At 44.4% G+C, this 25,077-nt stretch overlaps 1 protein-coding gene across 4 annotated transcripts in view; it reads right to left on the reverse strand.

Annotated features, from left to right (window-relative positions):
- Positions 1-13,564: 13,564 nt before the first annotated feature.
- The window catches only part of ILDR2 (immunoglobulin like domain containing receptor 2), a 68,175-nt gene continuing 56,662 nt past the window's right edge, over positions 13,565-25,077 (reverse strand). For all 4 annotated transcript variants that reach the window (XM_065946216.1, XM_065946198.1, XM_065946207.1 and 1 more), the window contains 3 exons: positions 22,610-22,826; positions 20,811-21,483; positions 13,565-19,556 (listed from right to left, as the gene is read on the reverse strand). In XM_065946216.1, the coding sequence (XP_065802288.1) occupies positions 19,521-19,556; positions 20,811-21,483; positions 22,610-22,826 (926 nt within the window). In that variant the 3' untranslated portion in view covers positions 13,565-19,520. The remainder of the gene's footprint in view (positions 19,557-20,810; positions 21,484-22,609; positions 22,827-25,077) is intronic.

The following is a 25,077-nucleotide window of genomic DNA, read 5'->3' on the forward strand; positions in this document are numbered from 1 at the left end:
TTATGACCTGGTAGCCAATTAGAATGCAGGATCCCAGGTCCCAGCAAGACCTACTGAATTAGAATCTGCATATTTAATAAGAAACCCATGTCATTTAAACTCACAATATAGGCTCTTGAGAGTCCCTTGCACTGGAAGGAGATGAAACCTGCCAATCTTAAAGGAAATCAACCTGAAGTTCATTGAAAGAACTGATGTTGAAGCTGAAACTCCAATACTTTGGCCACTTAATGCGAAGAGCCAACTCACTGGAAAAGACTGATGCTGGGAAAGACTGAAGGCAAAAGAAGAAGGGGGCAGCAGAGGATGAGATGCTTAGATAACCAACTCATCACTAATTCAATGAACATTAATTTGAGCAAACTCCAAGAGACGGTGAAGGACAGGGAAGCCGGGCATGCTGCAGTCCATGGGGTTGCAAAGAGTGGGACACGAGTTAGCGATTGAACAATAGCAACAGTTTGAGAAGCACTACTCAGAGAGTTCCACATGGAATTTTGTGAAATGCTATTATTACACAAGGGGAATTAGATTTCAATCCCTCTGTAAACACTGACTGCCTGGTAGAGACTCGATGCGATGGTTGGCATGTTTAATGAGCTGGTGTAAAGAACTGAGCCCCTTTGGCTTGAGCACATTCTCCCACTTCAAGTATGGAGAAGACTCTTGAAAGAGGGACCTTTGTTCAGCATAGTTGTGCAGAGATGGGCTGCGTACTGGTGGTGGACCTGAGCAAAATGTTTATGCTTCAATTTCTTTGAATGGAGGCTGGGGAGAAATGTGGTCCCATGAGAAACAATGCCTGTCCATCAAGGACTGAATGGCAGGACACTTATAGAGCCCAAAGTTTCCCTCCCTTCATGGTTTAAAAGGCAACTTTCCCTGGATTCAGAATTCAGATGATCCCTATTTAGGTTTCAGCTTTTGGGGTTTTGTCAGGGATTGAGATCGGTGTCTTTAGACTTGGGGACTAATGGTTGGGTTGTCATCTGGAACTTGGTTATATTGTAATTATTCATAGTCACCTGGGGAACTAGGTGCTCATGGAAAGTACACTGGTTAAGAAGTATGGCTGGTAGTTCCTTGCCAGGCCCCTCCCCGTGTTAATTTTCTGTGGCGTAACTAATACACTACAACAGATTTGAAGGCTTAAAACAGAAGTTTACCCTCTCCTAGTTCTGAAGGCCAGAAATTGGAAGTCAGTCTGTCTATAGGGCCATGATCTCTCTGATGGCTCTAAGGAAGAATCTTTCCCTGACCCTTTGGTTTCTGATGGACTCTAGGTGTTCCTTGGCTTTTGGAGGCACAGCTCCAATCTCTTCCTCCTTCTTCAGATGGACTTCATTTCTATCTTTCTGCATCTTCTCTTCTGTCTCTTACACTTGTCATTGGATTTAGAGCCTACTCAGATAATTCAGGATAATGTCATCCTGAGACCCTTAACTTCATTACATCTACAGAGATTATTTTTCCAAATAAAGTTACATTCACAGGATCTGGTTTAGAATACAGGTATATTTTTGAGGGAATCCACAAAACAATTCACTATTGACTCTAATAAGCTGTGTGGCTCTGGACTGTTGTTATTTAGTCACTAAGTCATGTCTAACTCTTTTGCAATCCCATAGACTGTAGCCCACCAGGCTCCTCTGTCCATGGAATTCTGCAGGCAAGAATACTGAAGTGGGTAGCCATTTCCTTCTCCAGAGGGTCTTCCTGATCCAGAGACTGAACCCATGTCTCTTGCATTGGCAGGTAGATTCTTTACTGCTGAGCTGCTCTGGACAGCTAGCTACAAAAAAGACAAGCCTCAGGTTTCTCATCTATGAAATGAGATCTGCATTAACAATAGTGCTAATATTTTCTGGTTCTTTTACTTGAGTGCTCTATCCCTAGGACAATTAAAAGGAATATCATTAAGTGTGTGTTTTAAATAGCATCATCCTTATGGTTCTGGGCTTCCCTGATAGACCAGTTGGTAAAGAATCCACCTGCAATGCAGGAGACCTGGGTTTGATTCCTGGGTTGGGGAGATCCCCCTAGAGTAGGGACAGGCTACACACTCCACAATTCTTGGGCTTCCCTTGTAGCTCAGCTGGTAAAGAGTTTGCCCGCAATGTGGGAGACCTGGGTTCAATCCCTGGGTTGGGAAGATCCCCTGGAGAAGGGAAAGGCTACCCATTCCAGTATTCTGGCCATGGAATATACAGTCCATGGGGTCGCAAAGAGTTGGACATGATTGAGCAACTTTCACTTCACCTCACTTATGGTTCAGTGTTTTTATATTAATTCTTTAAACAAATATTTGCCCAGGACACAATTCCCAGAAAGGTGTTGGACTCCAGTGATGAACAAAATGTAGGACTACTGTCCTCGTGGAGCTTATATTCTATGGAGGTTTACATTCTCTCCTACTGGAGAAGAGACCCCATGAAGAAGTAACCAATAAATACTCAAGTTAATTAGGTAATACTATGTTCCATGAAAGATATTAGGTCGACAAGCTGACTGGGAAGACTTCTCCAAAGAAAGGCATTCAAGCTGAGATATTAAAAATGAAGAAAAGTCAAGAATAAGATGGTTCAAGAAAATGAAAGGAGGCCCATATGACTGGACTAGATTTTTTGAAGCCTCCATGTGAAAAGTGATCTATGGAGAGCAAAGCTGGCAGCATCGATGACAAAGCTTGGAGGGTTTTGATGGACGAGGTGTCAGTAGTGTGCCGTGAGTGTCCCTGTAGTCCTATAGTCATGGACTGCATAGGCATAAGTCTGGTATCTGGCTCAGGGAAGATGTTGGTCTTCATAGCTTGCCTAAATCCAAAGAGTTAGAAAATAGCAAGAATGGGATTTGAACCCCAGAAGTCTGACTCTGGACCTGGACTTCACCCCTGTGCTAGGGTAGAAGAGTGAGAGAAGTCTGTGATGATCTCCTAGGACTCGGCTCCTAGGACTCAGATGAGGCCATCAACACAGGTAGAAAAAGCAGGTGAAAAAGCAGGGCTTTTGTTTTAGGGTTGATGTGGTTAGTGCTAAGCTATTTTTACTCCTATGTTAAAACTCCCAGTTTGTCTCTAAGGGAATGTAAAAAAAAATTGCTTCTTTTCTACTTTCCTACCTTCTTTATTATACTTTGTAGTAATGATTAACTCTGATTTTTTGAAGGCAATACACCAAAGAAATCTTATAAAGAAATTGTATAAAGTGATAGGTGGAGGGAATTCCCTGGAAGTGCACTGGTTAGGACTCAGTGCTTTTGCTGTGGTGGCCCAGACTCAACCCTGGTTGGGGAACTAAGATCCTGCAAGCTGTGTGATGTGACCAAAAAAAGAAAAAAGAAAAGGAAAAAAAAAAAATAGATGGAGGACATCTAAAATAGATTGAAAATCAGAATTGAAGCTTCATAGCTTTGTCTGATCTATTTGGCCACCTTCTATCCTTAGCAATTGGAGTTGATGGCTTGTGGTGGGGCGGGGGGGAGGGGATGTACAATCTAGGACTAGCGGGAGTTCAGACTCCATGTGTCCGATGCAAGCTAATTGGCAAGTGCCCGGGTGTTTCATGTCCTCTGAGTTTGTTAGGTTCTTGGCAGTCACACCTATGACTGGGCATAAACCCTGCTCCCTTTCTCCTGACCCACATCAGTCTTGTAGTCATTGGGTGCTCCAGGAGTATCACAAAAGTTAACCAAGAACTTCTTCAAACAGCTTCTTCTTCATCCATAGCTAATGGTGAGCAGCTTTTAAACAAAGCTGCTTATTCAAAGCTTATTCAAAGCTTCTTATTCAAAGAATCACAAGCAAAAGAGCTGCCAACCCAGAATCAGTCTCCCTGGATAGCAGGTGCCACTTAAGATATCACATTTTTCTTGCTGGTTCTCTTCCCTTATGTCCCTCATCCTGAACAAAGGCTGCTTTTGCCCCTTATGGCCCAGGCAGTTTGTTTTTTGTATTCAAGGCCTGGTTTCTGAAAATATCAGACGTTTGACTCACAAAAGAGAGACAGTTTTAGAATCTTTTATGATCATTCTCCAGTTCAAAAAACTGGGTTTCTAAGACACGAACAGAGGACCAGCAAGAGCTTTCTTTTGTATCTTCTTCTCTGACCCTCTCCCAGGGTTGCTTGGACTCATCAGTCTCAGATAGCACATTTGTGTTATCCAAATAAAGTCAGTGACACAGAAAATAATACTATAATCACCAAAGAGGAAGGGAGGTGAAGGGTTAAATTAGAAGTCTGGGATTAACAGGTATATACTACTCTATGTAAAATAGATGAACAGCAAGGGTCTACTGTATAGCACTGGGAACTGTATTCAATATCTTTTAATAACCTACAACCCTTTCTCCCCTCTCCAAAATCTCCCAGCTCATCTTGACTGTTACTTTTACTGTCTTTTCTCCCACACTCTGCTCATTCCATGTGAATCCACCATGCCAGGCCAGGGTTCTCTGGGTTCTGCCCTCACTCATTGTGTGCATCAGTCACTCAGCTGCGTCTGACTCTTTGCAATCCCGTGGGCTGTACCCTTCCAGGCTCCTCTGTCCATAGAATTCTCCAGGCAAGATTACTGGAGGGAGCTGTCATTTCTTTCTCCAGCAGATCTTCCTGACCCGGGAATCAAACCTGAGTCTCCTGCATTGCAGGCAGATTCTTTACCATCTGAGTCACAAAGGAATGCCTCACTCATCACCTTGTTTTATATCACAAGTTGCAGACACTGAGCTGACTGTTCAGAATTTGGTGCAGATTGAAAGAGAAAGAGGTTAAGGGGTGCTCATAACGCTGATATATTCAACATAAGACACTGATTTGTTGCCTTTTAAACTAAAAGAAACTGAGGCTCAGATACGGTGGAGAGGAAGGGGGCAGACCTAGAGACTGTCAGTGACTGAGCAGATTTCTCTAGCAGCTCAGGCTTCATCTTCCGCACAGCCTGGACAGGATGTCTTCCAGGCCTCTCGAGTTGTCCAACCCTGCTGTCTCTGTCTTGGATACACAGCTTATGATCTCTCATGGTTCTCATGAGCTTGGGGGTAGTAATGACTGGGCTAGGCGCTGATAGAGACACACACAAACATCTTGGGGCCTAGAGGCTGGCTGCTTCTTTCATGTCTCAGTCACAGCAGCATGAAAAATCTTCCATGGATGTAAATCCTCAACTGGAGTGAAAAGCTGAGGTTGGCAGTCAGTATATAGCATCAGGTGTTTCTACCTCCAAAATATTTGGCCTGTCACCCATGGCTTATAGGTGAGCACAATCCCCATCTCCTGCCTTCCAAACATCTCTAGGTTTACATGTCACCGAGAAAGAGACTAGTTTCTTGGCAAGTCCCTTTCAGAAGTTTTCAAGCCTCTGTTTTAGCATATGGCTATGAGGAAAGCCTCAAGGTAACCGAGATCATCTGTCCTGGCCGAGCTGTGAGCTGGGTATGGAAAGGTTTGCACATATTCAACCAGCATAAGAGTAACTGCTTTCCAGCCCTTCTGTATTCAGAGCTTTCAGAACATCATTACATGAGCTCACTCTGGTTGGTTTAGTTCAACTAACACTGGGAAATTTATTGTGTACCACATACCAGCATGATTAGAAGGAGACAGGAAAAGCATACTTTCAAAAAACTTGCATTTCAGTGGGTGGACAGGCACAAAAAGGAATCATTTTGAATTCATGTTGATTGCAGTGACAGCTTCACTGACAGAGAAGCTTGGATCTGAGGCTGTTAGCTCAGCCTGGTGAGAGCAGGGATTCCTAGAGGATGTGACAACCAAAATGAATCTTAAAATGTGTGTAAGGAGGTGCCCAAGGAGGAGGAAGAAGGCATTCTACAACAAAGGCACAAAGATGCAAAGCAACGCAGTGTATTTGAGTCCTACAAATGATTCTGCATATGAGAGCACAGCAAAGAATAAAAAGAGAAGTCCAAGTAGAAAGTGGCAGTGAAGCTGCAACGGCAGGAAGAGGCTGGGTCACAGAGCCTGTACTTTCCAAGGCACTCGACCTTGTGCCGAGAAGACTGTGGAGAGCCAGAAAAGCTTTAAGCGGGGAGCGACAAAGCCAGACTTTGATCTTGCCGGGCATCTTGATTTTAACTGAACTATTTATTTTAGGTTTTGGATTAGGAAATATTTGCATATCTGGACTTTTGTAACTGAGGGTCATTATCAAGGTGTAATATGGCTTGTGTGAGAGTGTTTGGACTCTCCCTTTGGATGAACTATGTGTGGCTGATTGTTTTTTTTTTTTTGCCTGGATGCAGGGGCTCTGGTACCCACCCGTTGGTGGCACACAGCCCAGTGCCCCATCCTCTGTGCCGGTCAGCTCTGCCTACTGTCAGGCTGCCTTCTACTCCAAGCCAGAGTTGACTGGCTCCTTTTCATCCTTTACAGTTCCTACAGTGAGAGTCTTTGGGTAGACCTTTTTCTTTCTAATACTCTGAGGAACATTTGGCAGCTATATATATATATATATATATATGTATATATGTATGTATGTATATATATGCATATATATGTGTATATATATATAAAACAAACCCAGGTCTCCTTAAGTCAAGAATTTAAAACTTTTTGTTTGTTTGTTTCAAATTTCCTTGAGAGAAAAACAAGTGTTGATGTTTCTTGGAATGAGAGATACATTTGCTGTGATGTAGAGTTGTTAGGCAGCTCTTGAAGATTTTTCCTTCTGAAGCACTGAAAGTAGACACAAGAGCCCTCAAACACCCGGAGAAGAGGTTTCCTTTTGAAAATGCCCGTGGCCTGCTCTGATTGATGAGAGTTTGGATCACTGTGAAAATCTACCTTTGTTCAATGGACTTATTTAAATCTGAAGAATCTCTACGGGTGCTCTCCAAGTTCTCCTCATGGGGAGATCTTGGACATGGCATTCACTTTTCTTGAGGCAACAGCTCTCAATAAATGGATTTTCCCCTCAAGAACCTGCTGCTTTAAATCTGTTAACACTTGGTTCAGTAAGTATTCTGTTTCAATTTCTGTGTCAAATGCTGAAACGGAAAGGAAGAGCAAATCTATGGTCAGATGGATGTGAGATATTGGAAGCAATAAATTTTTTGAAAAGATATATTTAAAGTTACATAATATAATGTTAAAGTTGTTTGTATAGACAACACACTTCAGTAAATTTTCTATAGCTGTACAAATATCAACAAATGTCTTAGCAGCCTTAGAGGTCTGGAGAGGCACGACCCTGTTCACCTGTGGCTGAGGCCACATGCATGCACACAGGATGAGTAGAAGTCAAATGAGGGCTCTGAGGGACAAATGTGAGAGAACATGTGAGCGAACACAGCTGTGGTCTGAGGTGGAGACGCCTGGTGCTGGTTCTGCCCGCGTGTGCCGCCCCCCACGAGGGAGGGAAGCTCAGAGGCGCTGGGCATCTTGAGAAGAGGAAATGGAAGAGGAAGTGGGACCAGAAAAGTGCGTGTGGTCCGTGAACACTCACCTTTGTGCATAAATTGTGGCGTGGTGAGCTTCAGGGATTCTCAGTAATCCAGTTAGTTCTCCTTTCCTGCTGGTACAGAAAAGAATGAAAGTGCACAGAGAGACTAGAATTTCCCAGCTCTGCGGAAAGGAAAGGAAAGGAGAAGGCATTTTTGCCCAACATCAAGTATTTCTCTTGATACAGCTAGAATTTCTGACAACAAAAAAGGTGAATTATTAGGGGACAACACTGGAAGCAGGAGAGAATAAAGAGGGAATATTAAACTAACTCAGGACAGAGAGGAAAAGTCTTCACTAAAGCAGTGACCCAGAGACAGATTTCTGAATTTAGAATGAGTAGAGGGTAACCAAGGAGATACACCAGTATGTGGAAGGCTCCGGCGGGATTTTCACTGGATTGCAAAGAAAACAGCCTCCCTAGTGCCCTGCATAGGGATGTTACACCCAAGGGGTTTTCAGGGCTCCATGACTATAGAAGAAACTCTCAGGATGCGGGAGTGGATGCCTGTCCTTCTGGTGTCCTGTCTGCCCCACATCCTTTTTCCCACTTCTGTTAGTAACACCTTCTTCTTTCCTTTGGAGAAATTTTCTTATCCCATGACCCAGTCCATCACCAATCTCAACTTTCTAATCAAAAATGGACTCGCTGTCTCTCCGAAATGGACTTGCCGTCTCTCTGGAATGGACTTGCCGTCTCTCCGGCCACAGGATGAGTTCAAAGAAGGGCACATGACTCACAATGGTTCAGTCAAGCCTTTCCCCAGATCTTTCCCGTAAGGAAGGCCCTTCATCTATCTGGGGCCACATGAACTGAAAAATTGTAACTCTTGAATTGCTTTTGGATATATTCCTGCCTTGTAGAGAAGGTCTGTCCTCAATGGGAAAAATATAGACATAAAAAGTCAAATAGTTGCGAGTGATAGATGGAAAGAGAATCTGAATACATACAACGCAGATTTACCCACAGTTCCTACAGCTCTTCTTCCATCCCTTGATCTATCCCAGGATCTTTCTGATAAATGGCCTCTCTCTCTTCCTTTTTTTCCCTTAAGCTAGTCTGAGATAGCTTTCTGTTATTTTCCACCAGAAGATTTTTTTACTAACACTTGTGCAAAAGGAAAGTAACTTCAACTAGAACTTCAGTGCCTGTCTCCCTGGCATGATGGAATAAGAAAAGCCAGTTGCCTGACCACAGAGGTTATGGGGGAGGGGGGGAGGGAGTGGCAGTAATGTCCATTATAAATAGATTCATTCAGTTGAACAAAGGGCTTTTATAAGAACAGTGCTAAATAGAAGTTGGCATCTCTCTCTCTATGGTTTTGCTCTACTGGAGACTGAACATCTCATGAAAAACCAAAACAAGCCAAGAAAACATTGGTGCTAGGCTGCTTCACAAAATATGTAAATAAAATACAAGAAAACATGTCTTGAGAGCAAGGATTGCTTTTTAAAAAAAGTGTTTTCATGTAAGAGACTATGGAACTTTTTCCACTTGTTTTTTAGAGACAGCAAAATAGTGAGAGCAAGAGCAAGTGAACAAGCAAAGAAGAAAGAGAGAGAAATATTGATTCAAATTTTTTTCAGCCAAAAGCCAGGGAATAGACTATTTAGATCCTTTGGTTGCACAGTTCAAGGATATAATTTTTGCTTGCTAATGGTAAACTGACTTCACTATAACTCTGTAGCCACAGAAGTCCACTCTGAAAATATAACATGGCAAGATCTAAACTTGCAGAACATACACAAGGACTCATCACTTCTACATAAATAACTCCTAATGCACTTAGTGTGATTTGCCAAAAGTGAATTCATACATGGTGTTTTAAGAATACATCTCTCAGACAACGTGAGGCACAGTCACTTCAGCCACTCAGTCGTGTCCGACTGTTTGCGACCCCACGGACTGCAGCACGCCAGGCTTCCCTGTCCATCACTAACTCCCGGAGCTTACTCAAATTCATGTCCATCGCGTCAGTGATGCCATCCAGCCATCTCGTCCTCTGTCGTCCCCTTCTTCTCCCGCCTTCTATCTTTCCCAGCATCAGGGTCTTTTCCAACGAGTTGGTTCTTCGCATCAGGTGGCCAAAGTATTGGAGTTTCAGCTTCAGCATCAGTCCTTCCAATGAACACTCAGGACTGATCTCCTTTAGGATGGACTGGTTGGATCTCCTTGCAGTCCAAGGGACTCTCAAGAGTCTTCTCCAACACCACAGTTCAAAAGCATCAGTTCTACCTTGAGTCCTGGAAAGTTAGCACCTGAGACGCGCCTTTAGACGTGTGCCACTAGATGGCGTGTCAGGCTAACTCGCTCCCCTTCTCTGAGCAACTTGCTAGCCGCCTCTACACCTCCTGCCATATTTGGTGAGTCATTTCAGGCCACCTGATAAACACTCAGGAAATGCTTAAGACCAATTCTGCAGAAAATATAACTCACCTAAAAGGTGTGATGAGTATTATTAGGATGTCTCTGCCAAGATTTTTTTCAGAGCTTGAAATCAGCCTACTTCTTTGTTTCTTGAATTGAATGTATTTAAAAATATAACTTTGGGGGATTTTCTGGTGGCTCACGGGTAAAGAATCCACCTGCCCAGGCAGGAGACAGGGATTTAATCCCTGATCCGGGAAGATCCCACATGCTACAGAGCAACCAGGCCCATGTGCCCCGACTGCTAAAGCCTGTGCACCCAGAGCCCGAGTTCAACAAGAGAAGCCCGTGCACCGCAAGTATAGACTAGCTCCTGCTCACCACAGCTAGAGAAAAGCCCACAAAGCAATGAAGATCCAGCACAACCAGAAATAAATTAAATAAATTAATAGAATTGTTTTTTAAAATATGACTCTTACATTAAGCAAATGGAAATCAGTAGGGTTAAAACATTAAATAGTGGATTTTTTCCCCCACAACTGCCTAATTCTAATCCTATGGGTCAAGCCCTTCCTTGCTTCATGAATGAAATCTAGATCCGTACTTTCTTTGGTCACTCTTGAATAATACAGGCATTCTATTCACCTTCAACTCACTCAAATAGTTTTAGTTCTATAATTCAAACGATGATTCTTTTATAAAGATCAAACCAGACAATTTGTAAAGTTAAGACTTCTTGCTCTCCCCTATTGTAGGGTCATTTTACTTTAGAAGTTTGCATTAGAGAGAAATGCATATGCTTTCTAGATTTTCCCACTTAGCACTTCCATTCCTTCTTCCCTCAATCACTTATTCTTTCTGGATCCTCCAGGGCTACTGTGTATATGTATATAGATGTGGAGTTACTATGGAGAGAACAGGACAGGTAAAGAGAAGGAGCAAGAAATATTTTTCTTGACTGGCATCAATATAATGTGACATTTTACCAAACATGAATTCGCAACCAAAAACTACAAAACATGTAAGAAGATGAGAAACCACAAGTGAGAATGAGCAGACCCATGAAGACTGTAGATATTGGAATTACTGGGGATAAAGTATAAAATTAGTACATTTAATATATTCAAAGAAATAAGAGGAAATTGTATAGCAGTAACAGCAAAATACTATTGCCAATGACCATACTGATTTGAAAAAGAACTAAGTTGAATTTTTATAAATGAACACCTTACAGAAATTTATTATTTAAAATTAAAACTCAAAGGAAGGAGATTAGAGGAAACTAAACCGAAAAAAGTGAAATGAAGATAAACTTAACAGAATTACCCAGAAGAGAGCACAGAAAGATAAAGAGATGAAAAATGCAATAGATAGATTTAAACAATATGAATAGAATGAAAAGGTCTAATAAACATTCAATCAGAATTCTCAAAAGAAAGTTTAAAGGGGAGAAGAAATAGATGACATATTAATGCCTGAGAGTTTCTCATAATTAACGAAAAACCCACAGATTCAGGAAGCACAACACATTCTAATGTGAATAAGTAAAAGAAATCCACAACCAGTCACATGTTGATTAGGCCAAAAAACACTAGAAACAAGAAAATCTTAAAAATAGCCAGAGGCTGGTTATTTATGAAAGAAAGATAATTAGATTGGTAACTGCCTTCTCAAATCAACAACAAAAGCCAGAAGGCAATAGAATAATGTCTTCAGTTCACTGAGAGAAAATAACTATTGATTTAAAATTGTATACTTAGTGAAATTATCTTTCAAGAACAAGAATGAAGTAAAGATTTTGTTTTAAACAAAGACATACTGACAGAATATCCTACCAATAGACCATTACTAAAGAAAACTTTCTTCAGAAAGAAGGAAGAAGACTCTTACACAATCATTGGGAATGAAAATTTTCACAGCCACTATGGAGAACAGTATGGAGTTTCCTTAAAAAAGTAAAAATGGAACTACCATATGACCCAGAAATGCCACTTCTAGGTATACACCCGGTATATACCATACTTCTAGGTATATACCATAATTCAACAAGATGCATGCACCCCAATATTCATTGCAGCACCATTTCCAATAGCCAAGTCATGGAAGCAATTAAAATGTCCATCAACAGAGGAATGAATGAAGATGTAGTACCTATATACCATAGAATGCTACTCAGTCAGAGAAAAGAAGGAAATAATGCCATTCACAGCAACATGGATGGACCTAGAAATTGTCATAATGAATGAATGAAGACAGAGAGAGACAAATGGTATATGATATTGCTTATATGTGGGATCTTGAAAAGGAACTTATTTACAAAACAGAAGTAGAGTCACAGATACATAAAACAAATTCATGGTTACCAGGGAATATAGGGGCAGAGGGATAAACTGGGAGATGAGACCGACATATACATACTACTATATATAAAATAGGTAACGAATAAGTAACAACTACTGTATAGCACAGGGAACTCTACTCAATACTTTGTAATGGTCTCTATGGGAAAGGATCTTGAAAAAAAGAGTAGGTATATGTATATGTATAACTGATGCAATTTGCTGCAACAAACACAATATTGTAAATCAATTATACTCCAATAAAAATTAAAAACAAATAAATACAAAAAGAAAAGAAAGAAGGGAGAAGATTTCAAAAGCAGATCTGAAATGTAGAAACAAAAGATGTAGGTGATTCTAAACAAACAATACGTCAATACCATATTTTAAAGTGGAAAGGAAAGATAGAAATTTAAAAATGGATAAAATAGCAGGAAGTTCAAAGGAGGTAATCAAAGTTAAACTGTTTTAGTGTCTATCTTTAAGTTAAATCTACATGTAAACATTTTTAGTTAACTATTAAAAGAAGAGAAATGAGTCCAGATGCTTCAAGCAAGGACAGAATTTTCATTCAACCAGGGCCCTAAAGTCTAGAACTCCTTTGAAAGGGCCTGGCCAAGAAGAGAGGATTAAGAGTTCTCTGGGGGTAATTATCACTTATTTTGCTAACAAAGGGCTTCCCTGGTGGCTCAGCTGGTAAAAAAAAAAAAAAAAAAAAATCTGCCTACAATGCAGGAGACCCTGGTTCAATCACTGATTTGGAAAGATCTCCTGGAGAAAGGGAATGGCAACCCACTCCAGTATTCTTGCCTGGAGAATTCCATGGACAGAGAAGCCTGGCGGGCTACAGTCCATGGGGTCACAAAGAGTTGGACGTGACTGAGTGACTAACACTCAACTTTCAGTTTGCTAAAGGTTTTAAGCTGCCTTCTCTAAATTATGATGCTGTGGAATTTTCCAAACCTCCTCAGAAGTTCATCTTCCCAAGACGGTTTCCTTCTCCCCTTCCCCAAGTGCCATTTCTAGCAGGCAAATGCTTGGACCCTTTTTGCAAATGACTAAGAACCACCCCATTGTCCCATCATCTGTCCCACTCCTCACCTCCTGAGTGTTAGTCTGTGCAGACTGGTGAGAGTGGCCACAGAAAGCTTATTAAAATCTATAAAAACATACACTGCACTTTGTCAGTACTTGCCTCTAGTCCCGCAGTGTTCATTCTCCATTACAGTACTTAAGAAAATCTGAGGAGGTCATGTATTGTATGATTTTTTTTCTATTCAGATCATTTAATGACAGATCATGATTAAACACAGTTACGATAAATCATGAGTTCTTAATAACCAATGTAGCTGAAAACGCTTTATTTAAACATTATAACAAAATTCACTTTATATGTCTGATACAGAAAAAAGTCATGGGCAACAGTGATACAGACATTTCAGTTTTGATGCCACAGACAAGGCTCAGAAACAACTGGGCAGGCAACTATCATGAAGCGGCTTTCTGACCTTTCTTGTCCTGTTGTCACTTCTATTCCCTTGTCCTTTATTCCCACAAAGAAAAGTTTCAAGCTTTTGGATAGTGCTTAATACACTTGTTAATATAGAGTGACTTTTTTGGAAGCCAAGGAAAGAGACAAGCTATTTGCAGCTCTTTTAGCCTTCCCAAAAGAAATGGGCCAGACTACATGGACCTATATCCAGCCTCACCCCAAGCCTTGGAATTCTGAGTCTACAGGAATTTGTTATTTGGCTCAGAAATTCCTTCTCAGGAAGGATTCTAAAATCTAAAGCACATTTTTATCAAAACCTTTTCTCACCTCCAGCATGGCTAATGAAAGTCTCCTTGAGTAGAACTGACTTCCTCTCACAGCAGGATTTGAGGGCCGATGCTTGGCAAGATGAAGAACCCACAGCACTTGTCTCCACAGGTTCATTCCAGTGATGTCATGAGTGAGCATCACCTCCAGGACTCTTCTCCCAGATGTTGGGCTGATTCCAGTCCCACAAGTATTGCAGGAATTGGAAAGAACCCTTGAGAGACAGTCAGAAGCCCTGGCTCTACGATTTAAAAAGTCATTTGACAATAGGCACATCACTTGGCCTTTGTCAGTTTCAGTTTTACATTATGTTTGATGGGACCAGCACATCCACCCTGCCTTTACCATAGAGGTCACTGTGAGGAATCAATGAGATAATGCATGTGAAAGTGTTTTGTAAACAGTAATACACCATAGAAAAAATACAAACTTTATTCCTATCACCCTCCGGCAGTGCTAAAACTCAAGCTGCTGCTTAAAGCAGCTCACACTATCCTTGCTTCATCCTCACATTAAGAGTCCCTTACTCGAAGCTTCATTGAACAGTTTTCCAGGTGAAAAGGAGGAAGGATCCTGACAGGAAAAAAATAGGCACTTTTTTTAAGTACCTGGCTCCCATTTTGGTGAATTTGGATTTCTACATTCTGTAAATCAATTTCAAAATCCTTTAAGATTGTGGCAACATTTAAATCTAATGTTGGAAGGATATGTAACATAGATTTTATTATGTTTGCTCATTCAATTTGGGTTTTAAGGAGAAAGTGTTGACCAGTCAGGCTGCAATGTGAATCTTTCAAAAAATGATTTCTTTTTGCCATTCCCCCAAGGTCTTGTTTCTTTCTATTCATGATCTAAGTTTTGCTCAGAATGACATCAGGGGAATGAGAAAGTTACCTGCAATTCCTGTCAGATCTGAGACTGTCATGACAGGATCTCTACTCCAGGACTGGAAGCATTGGGAACAGCCTCCTAGGGTGGGTTCCTAGACATCCTTTCTCTCTGCCTTGCACAGTGCTCCTACCCCTGGACCCTGGTAAGCCAGTCACCGCCATCCTAGTGAGACTGCTGGGGGCTTCGCCACTGTCAGGCCCAAGGGAGTGTGAGCGGCTGCACCAGGACATCTGAAGAAACATATTCGAAACCCAAGGAACCCTCAGGACTGTGTTTGGGGCACATGATGAGGTATGATCTAGTGTAAGATTTTCCAAATACATGTGATCACAGGACTCTCCTGAAATACGTGTTAAAAGTACAAATCCTAGCTCCAGACCCATCCTATTAATCTTCTGGGCAGGGCCCAACACTACATTTTTAGCAGCAATCAGGTAACTCATATGGTTAGACAATTTGGGAAAATGCTAATCCAAAAGAAAAGACTCAGTTAGCTTTTTGACTTCACTAATGGCAGCAGTGGTTTATTTCTCCATCTTTAAAGAAAAGAGGGGCTGGGTTACAACACAATCAGTGGCCTCAGCCTCTCTCAAAGGCTGCCTAAGGTCTGACTGGATTACCTGTATGAAGTCTTTCAGACTAGAAATATTTACAGGTGTGGCTAGGTCTAGATGTTTCTTAGGCTAGAGTGACAGCCATTTCCCATGCCCAGTTTGCACAGTCTGCCTGGTGTGGAAAGGGAGACGGGAGAACCATCATCTCTGCAAGATATTCCCTGTGTGAGTGAAGGTGGGCAGCAACACTCCATGGCTGCAGAACTGAACCCCTGGAGGAGCAGATGGAGAGCACCCCATGAGCGCCAGGTCCATGGCAAATGCTCCCAGCTTCCTCATGAGTTTCTGCATGAGAAACTAAAGAAGTTCATCTACCTGGCACCTGCCTCCTTGCCCCCTCATCCAACACGTCCCTGACTCAGCTGTGACTCACAGGCAAACACTCTCCAGCATCATCCTACTCAGCCCTCTGCCTCTCACCCCTCCCCATTCTAACTCATCTCTTTCAGCTCAGATTTTTGATACTGGCTTTTCAGATCACTAAGCATGTCTTTAAATAGGATGAATGGACAAATACACACAACACTTAGATATCAAAATATACCCATTTAAATAAAAAAACTTTAATTCTCTGGGTTTGTTGTAATTTATCCATAGCAATATTTCATATTATACGTATAAAATCTCCCAATTCTTTCTTGGGGATTTCTTGTTTCCTCTATTCAGTTGCAGGGTCCCCATGGACAGAGTGGGCTTTCCAGGTGGCTGTGGTAAAGAATCCAACTGCCAAAGCAGGAGACGCAGGAGATGAGGCTCAGTCCCTGGGTCAGGAACATCCCCTGGAGGAGGAAATGGTGACCCACTTCAGTATTCTTTCCTGGGAAATCCCAAGGGCAGAGGCGCCTGGCGGGCTACAGTCCATAGGGCTGCAAAGAATGGGACCTGACTGAGTGAGCACACACGCATGCGTGGACAGAGATCTTGCCTTACACAAGCCTAATCTCTTGCCCCCAATAAAACAAAGGAAGGGAGCGAACACGTGTAAGCACTTTCCACACAGGACTAGTCGGGGGAAAAGGAACAGAGGGATGTGCTGAGAAAAGCCAGGATGCTGAGGGTGGCCAGCTTTGCCTTTACTTGTCCGGTCAGACTTGTCTCCTGTCCACATTCCCAGAAATGACTGTTTGCTCTCTAGACCAGAAACCTGGAGGTCTGAGTGATGTACGCAGCCCTTCCGAGGATAACCTGGTCCCATGTACCCAGGTTATTTCAGTAGCCTGTTATCATCTTTGTATTTTTTATTGTCTGCCGGTAGTTTTGTTGCCTTCAGGTTTCCGATTTTAATTCTTTCCCATGGCTCCCTTCACCAAAATCACAAAGGCCCCCGGCTAACGAAAGCAGTATTTTTGGTCTCTGCAGCTGGTGCTATGGGGCTCTTTGGTGGTGAATAGCCTGACACAGTGCTCAGTATGAAGAAATAATAACTACTTCAGCTACCCAAGATTCTCCAAAATTGCCTGAGCAATTTAAAATCCAAAGCTGGTGACTAAGAATTGGTGTTTTAATCATCTTTTCCAGTGGAAATGGGGCCCAAACAGACAGATGAGACCTAGGCTTTCGGACGACAAGGACACTAGCAAGTCTAAAAACTCAGCACCAGGGTTATGGCTTGTGTCTTCCAGCCCTTGGAAGTGCCAGCAGTGGGCTGAATTGTCCTCTTGGTTCAACTCATACAGGCCAAGGCCATTATGAAGTCCTTTGGCAGGCCAGTTCTACCCCCAGCAATGATATCAACTCATCCTTTTGACCCTCACCCAGCCACTTATTTATTTCATTGCACACACAGAACTGGTTTGGAAATGCCATGAATTAAATGGACATTAGTCCAATGGTACTCTGAGAAAAGGGCCTAGCCCCAGTCAGGTGGTTCCAGAGAAGACCAGAGATGCTCAGAAGAAACTTTCTTCAGCAGTTGTCCATGGATCCACAGACAGAGGATGGAGCACTGCTGAAGCAGAGGGACAGAGAGACCAAGCAACACTGTCTACCAGTGATCTGACCTAAACAAGTATCCCATCACAAGAGTGTGGGGTGGACAGCTTTGACAAAAGTCTGTCCAAGAAAGTAGGGACTCGCAGTCACCTAAGGTTAGACAGAGTCTGGGGTTTGGGGGTTAAATATTCAGACAAGAAAAAAAAGGTCAGCTTTTTCCTTGAAGAAAAATGAACATTTAAACAGTGGACCAGCTTCTCATGCCTTGAGTTGCAATCAGCAATTTGGGCTGGGCTCAGCTAGGCAGTTCTTCTTTTGGTTTTGGCTAGGATCACTCATGTTTGCAATCAGCTGAGAGCTGATAGACTGCCAGTTAGGGTGATGGGGGTAACTGGGCCCTTTTTCTCATCATGCAGCAGGCCAGCCAGGCTAATTTACCTGGTGGTGATACAAGGTTCCCCAAAGCAGCAAAAGAGGACAAATTTCCTCATGCACAAGAATCTGTCAGTTTCTACTTCTGTCACATCTGTTATTAGGCCACTGGCTAAATCAAATCACATGGCCAATCCCAAATTCAAGGGGTTGAGAAATAGATTGCACTTCTTGATGAGAAGGGAAGAGTTTGTAGCTTTTTAAAAAAATTTAAACAATCTATACAAATTATGAAATCCAAAGAGACCTAGGCAAAATCTATCCTTTAGGCAGGGGTGGGAGTAGAAAAGGGCTTCCCAGGTGGTGCTAGTGGTAAAGAATCCACCTGCCACTGCAGGAGACATAAGAGAAGCAGGTTTGATCCCTGGGTTGGGAAGATCCCCAGGAGGAGGGCTTGGCAACCCACCCCAGTATTCTTGCCTAGAGAATGCCATGGACAGAGGAGCTTGGAGGGCTATGGTCTATGGGGTTGAAAAGAGTCAGACACGACTGAAGTGACTTAGCATGCACACACGGAGTAGGAAGTGCTCCTTCCTGAGAAAGCAGTATCCCTCATCTCCCAAGAGCATCTAGAGTGGCAGCCTGGTGATGCCTGCTCCACACTCAAGTGTTCTGGAATGATGAAACTGGGATGGGCAGGAACAACTCATGGTAAATGAAGTATAAAACACACAGAAGAGCCAACGGAGCCTGTGGAGGAAATGGCCCATATTCAACATATAGTGAGACCATACATTCTTTTCTTCTTAGATTCTTTCTCATTTTTCTTTCTTTTGCATTATTCTTTTCTCCTCTTTTCTTTCCCCCTCTTCTCTTTCATATGTGTATCTTGAGCATTTATCAAAAGGCACCTGATGATAACCTAATCAGAGTGCAGAGGGACATGGGGCTCTGTGTGTGGCACCAACCTGTGGACAGCCCAGGAAAGGGGAGGACGAGAAGAGCCCTTGATGTCCAAGACTCACGTCGCTATGACAAAAGAGAAAAAGCAGTTCATGTTCTCAGAGTGGAGAAAGAAATACCACTTTGACAGCTCTTGTTTTGTTCCAGTCAAGAACTGTCATTCAGAACAGCAAATTGAAGTCATTTCTGTGATTGTCCGGCGGGTCATGGTCACTGAGCTCACCACAGGCCTGACTGCAGTGTAACAATAGTCATTGACTACTGACTGGGAAGTGATGGGGCTAAAAGGTGTATTTTGCCTGAAGCTACCTTCTGCTGTGGGTAAAGGCCTTCTAATAGTAGTAATCGATTCTGTCTCTAAGCACAGCACAGGAGGTATGGAAAAGCAGACCGTAGCACAGGTATTATCTGGAGATTAGCAGTCCAGAGCTAACTCTCTTTCAGAAATGGAAAAGAAATCCTGCTTTGGCTAAGGGAGGAGACAGGGCAAGATGAACTCTGGGTGATAAACTCCATGTGTGGGAATGTGTTCACCTGTAGTTGCTTTCTTGATAAGCTTCTCAAACTAGTTAGATGGGCACTGAGGTTTGGAATCAGCCTCCCTTAAAGGATGCCCCCCCATCCCTTGCCAAAGCAAAGATCAGCAAATCTTCCAAGGTGGGGGCCCAAGAAGGTCCCGGGCCTGCTGGCTCTTGGATTTGTGTCTTGTTCCCGTGTTCTGTTTCCAATTCCCAGTCATTCAGAGAGTTGTCTTGAAAACAAATATCAGACCACAAGGGACATCCTGGTTGGAAAGTCACTCTGGGGAAAGAACAGAAAAAGCTTGATTAAAGAAACACAACAAATGGCTCTCTGGGAAGAATCCACACCTGTGCAGAGCCTAGCACACTCTGACTTTTAGGACATTTCATTAAGCTTGTGACTACTGCCCCTAAGCCTCAATTGGTGCTGAAGCCAACATGCATCTCATAGAACTTAGTTCCACGACCACAGAAAAACCTCTCACCCCTTTAGGGATATCTAAAATGTTTACACTTTCACAACAGTTGGTGTGGATGGTGCACCGTAAATCTGACATCACCTGTAAGTTCCTTCTCTACTCACAATACTTGGGTCATTGCAGGTTTTGTTTTGGAGGGGTTAATAATCATGCCAGAACCTTTTTATGTCCATGTTCTCTCCCTGTATTATACACTAAAGCAAACGTGCTGCTGGGAACCATGAGAAAAACAAAACGACGAGAGAGGCAGCGTAACTGAAGAGGAGGCTGTAGCACCCAGGCTTGGAGAGGGCCTCTGGAGCACAGAGGCGCCCTGGAAACCCACAACGACCTGTGATTTGTCCGCCAACAATCTCTGAGGTTCAGAGCTCACATTAGGCGGCTGCAGGATTCACTGGGCAGCTCTTGGCATTTAGAGAGAAAACAGTAAAGTCTAAATAAGGCCACTTACACAAGAGACAAATGAGTTGGGCAGGGATGGAAAGATTTCCTTCACATATACAGGCATAGTTTACACTCAATAAAACGTCAAAGGAAAAAAAGAAGTGAGTTGTCCTTCACAAATACCAACGACTACTGACCTCTGGAACGTGGACTCTTCCGGCATTTGATGCAAGTTACAAACCCTCACTCTAAAGGGAGGAGGCGATAGGCAGGAGCGCACATATAAGCATGCATAGAGCATAGATAGTCCCACCTCAAGGCCTGTGGTGGGAATGACCCCTAGAATCCCTGATGCCAAATGCTTCTTAAAGCTGGCCATTAATGCTAATCTGCTGCACCTACATATCTGCTATTTCTGCTTTTTTTCAACGCTCCGGGCTCCAAGTCCAGTTACTTCACCTGGTGCTGCCTGGGTAGAAGGAGGTGGGGGACAGAGCAGCCTCACATTCGGATTCCCCAAGCAGGAGGGCCTGCTCTCTCCACCCGGGCCCCACCCGGCGTCTGCGCATCTATGGCAGGCCCTTCCGCTCTGTTCTCCTTCCTCCCCAGCCCCGCGGCCCCGGGACGGCGACTGTGCCCGCCGGCCCCCGGGGAGGCCGCCTGGGCCTCACCGTCTTCTTCACGGGTGTCTCCTTCTTCCTCTTCTTCTCCGAGTTGCTGTGGTAGGGCAGGTCGCGGCCGCGGTAGGACGGGCCCCGGCTGAGCTCGAGCTCGCTGTAGGGAGGCAACGTGTCGTCGGGCGTGTCCTCCTCGTCGCTCGGAGGCGCGCCCGCCTTGTAGGTGGCCGGCGGCGACCAAGCGTAGTAGGAGGCGCTGCGAGGGCCGAGCTGCGAGCTCAGCTTCGACGGCGTCTCGAGGCTGCCGCCGCGGCTGGCGCCCTCCGGCCGCACCTGCCTCTCCAGCCCGGATCCGCGGAACGAGTGGTCGTACTTGGGCGCGGTGCCCGGCGTGCGGCTCACCAGGCGCGGCAAGTGCGCGTCGTCCGGCGGCCGCCGGCGCGGGGGGCTGTAGGACCAGCCGCGGTCCGCGTCGGTCAGGGGCTCCCGGCTGCGGCTCCGCGGCCCATAGTACTCCAGCGAGCCGTCCTCGTAGAGGCCCCCGTGCGCCCGCGCCTCCGAGCGCTCGAAGCGGCTCCCGCAGCGGAGCTCCTGTTTGTTGCCGTCCGCCCTGCTGGACCGCGGGCCGTAGGAGTCGGCAAAGGCCGCGAGCTCATCCATGGAGACGGCCGGCACCCCAGCGGCGAAGTTCTTCCGGGACAGCATCTCCGATTTGGAGCGCTGCTGGCTGCGGGCAGAGGAGGCGCCGGTCAGTCCTTGGAAGGCCCAGGTACCCAAGACCTGTCAGACGCGCGAGGCAGGGAGCTTGCGCTGGGATCTAAGGATCCCATGTGTCGGGCCTCGCTCAGGAGTTTGCGCGGCCCGAGACCCGGCTCTGCTCCTGGCTGGATGCATGACCCCAGGCACCTCTCACGCCTCAGAATCACAGCCAAGTCAAGGCGTCCGTCCATCTGGTGAGTTAGCGTTAAGGATTAAGGGGTTGTGTGAATAAAACTACTCTGTGATCTACACGGTGCTGAAACACACGTGGGGCACCTTTTGGCCACTATGGTATGCCCTCTGGCTGACAGCCTCCTGACTCACTTCTCACACCCTCAAAGCCGGCATGGGCGATGTGGCCTGCTGTCCAAACAGCTGTGGCCCACGGAGCCCTGTGATATTTGGTGATAAACAGAGGCCTTTTCCTTCCTCAGAGCGGAGGGCAGGTTACCTCGCGGGGCAGCAGGCCAGAGGGACCCCGCAGTTGGTGCTTTGAGAGAAGAGCATATCTACTGTCCTTCAATATAAAGGACAGGTGAGTGGGGAAGGCGCTATCAGTGGGCATCAGCCACACCAAACCAGGCACACATCTTGTCCCTTCACATTCACTGACCACATGACCCTGTGTAAGTTCCTCAGAATTTTTTAAGTTTCAGCTTCCCCAACTTAAAACAGGGAGGACATTAATAGTACCTGCCTTTCAGAATTATGAGAATCAAATCCAACAGTATAATTGGCATTTGACCTTTCACAAAACAAATGATCAAAAATGAGAGAGATGACGGGTGGGGTCTTTTAGAGGTTACAAGATAAAACATGAGAAGGGCAGAGAAATGTCAACAGGGTTCATTAAGGGGTCTAGAGTACCCTCTTCAAAGAACCTTGACTGATTACTTCTTCACATGGTGCCTCGTGTTCCCTTGCTTAATACATGTGGGAAAGGGATGTTCAATAGCCACAGAGAGATGAGGCAGGATAACCTAGAAGGGCAGACAGAGCCGTTCTCAGATCCTTGCAGCCTCAGACCCATCCTGCCTCCCAGCTTTTGCCTCCTCGCGCCCAGCGTCAGAGCTGCCTTGCCACAGTTACCTCACCTGTGCCTGAAGCTCTCCCGATCCTCTTTGTTATACTCCACGGCCGAGGGCCCCCGGCTTGCCCCACTGCTGCCTCCCACGACACCTGACCAGTAGTCGGGATTGCTCTCCAAGTCCCCAGACACAGGGAACTGCTTGTTTCGCATCTGATGGTAAGATTGGCGGAAACTGCTGTCCTCCTCATGCAGAGAGCTGAGTTCCGAGATAGTGTTGTTATCTGCAAGGACAAAAACGAAGCATGACAGAGCTTTCTACCTGGAGGACAGATCAGGAACTTGGTTAAGGGCTAAGACTGGAAGCTTTGGGAAACTCCCACCCGAGGGTCTCAGTCCTGTCCAGGGTGGGTTGTAGACCTGAACTACTGGTATTTGTGTTCCTCAGCTCAGCAGGAACTGGCTTCAGTTGGAAGCCTAGTTGCCTACAGAGAGGGAGGCTTCCCACATGCTCTGTTCTTGGAATAGGAAAACAATTGTTATTGTTCCACCTAAGGCAGGGTTTCCAGAACTTAGGCTCTCTGCAGCTGGTCTCCTCCCAGTATATCATCATCCTTGCTCAAATGTTTTGCTTCTTCTTGTTTAAATCAGTGACGAGCCATGATCCCAGGCATGAGGCAAAAGGAGCAAAAAGAGAGAAAAGCCATGGATCACAGTATCTTCCCTGCTGTTATCTGCGTCCCAAGATGGAGCCTTCAGAGCCAGTCCCATGCCGTGCTTCACATGCACCCCATCCCAGCTGCTGCTGTGCCCCTCCCCACAGAGCACGGAGTCCACAGGACGAAGAGAGTGTGCACACCCTGCTTCTGGAGGTTCATCCAGGAACCTGGAATATTTTCCCTGAACAGTACCAAGTCCATTGCTGTGGCTTGAGTGGACCTCTTCACGCCCCAGACTATTCCAAGTATATGTGGCCATGGATGGCCAGGATAGCTGTTTGGAAGTGTAGGAAGAAAAGGGGAAGGTTAGGCTGCACTTATGGCTTATGGGCCTCCACTTATGCTGTGGTCCCAGCCCAAAAATGTAAAAAGGGAGGGGATGGTCATAACTTTCTCATTTTTTAGGGTGGCCTAAGTAGCTTTTCACAAAAGCACTTGTGAATAAGGACCTTTCTAGAAAGGAAAAAAAAACACAACTATTTATTTATAAAACTTTGAAATGGATTGAATTTCACATTACTTAAAAAGTAAATCTAGCAAATCTATTTGTAATGTAACTGAATCCACTTGTTTTCTAAAAATCCTTTGAACTTCAAACTATTATCAAAATCAACAATTATAAGGAGTAGGGCCTGGCTGCCGAATGAGAGGTACACTAAGATCAGATGTGGGAAGCACAAGTGTGCGTCAGGTTCCCCTCTACCTTATCTCCTCCCCACCCCCAACAGTCCTTAGAGGAGCAGAGGAATTTTGCTGGTTCCCACCCCTGAAGCGAAGGGAGGGCCTCCCTGCATGCCATAAACACAACCTCCTTGTCCTGTTTGACCAGGACACAGGGCTGCCCAGGAATGCCATTCAGTTTGGTCATGTGATCAGTTGGTTCTGAATTATAATCTAAGTCTTCTCCTCCTCGCAAGGAGAATGGTCTAGTGCCTGCCTATTTTAAAGGGAAATAACTCAGAGCCTGTTGATTAATAAAATCTAGATTCTTCCTTTTCTCACGATGCCAGTGAATTCCAGTCTTCTGGGAACCATACAGAAGAGAACTTTAAAATGCACCCAGTGTGTTCATTGAAAAATTACATTATTGGCTCAGAATTTGCCTTAAACTTCAGGGAATAATGGACATTTTTCATCTCTTCAGATAGTGAGGAAGAGATGTTTCTCCATTCATATGATGGATGGTCCAGGCTGTATGCTGTTCTGAAACTTCTGCCACAGTGAACATGAACATCAACATCCCCCACTTCAGAGACACCTAATAATGGAACTCTAGGGCAGGAGAGGCAAACTTTTCCTGTAAAGGGCCAGATAGTAAATACTGTAGGCTTTGCAAGTCTTACTGTCACAACTGTTCAACTCTGCTATTGCAATATGAAAGGAATCATAGATAAGACAAGTAGATTGGCATGGCTGTGTTCCAAGAAAATTTACTTCAAAAATAGGAGGTGGAACATATGTGCTCTGGGAGCTGTGGTTTGCTGATTCCAGACTAAAATATCCCCAGAGTAACCCCCTACTTAAAAAGAGTAGGTGAATGAGGATCACACATTCTGGGAAATTCATGGGCCTGACCCTGAAACTCCCATTTCTCACAGAATCTATTTCTCCTTTGCCACACCTGAAACTATGTGTGGCTCATTTTATGAGATGAGATCTTTAAGACTATCCCATGGCCACGATCCACCCCAGGGTTTACTTTGCTCTTTAGGGATAGAACCTCTCAAAGTAAGGAGAACTTAGATTTCTACTTCATCTCTGTGCAGTTATTATAATGTGAACCTGCAGGTTCCAGGAGCTCTGGGCTCCAATTCTG

Source organism: Muntiacus reevesi, chromosome 1 (genome assembly GCF_963930625.1).
Source record: "Muntiacus reevesi chromosome 1, mMunRee1.1, whole genome shotgun sequence".
Classification (NCBI taxonomy): Eukaryota; Metazoa; Chordata; class Mammalia; order Artiodactyla; family Cervidae; genus Muntiacus; species Muntiacus reevesi.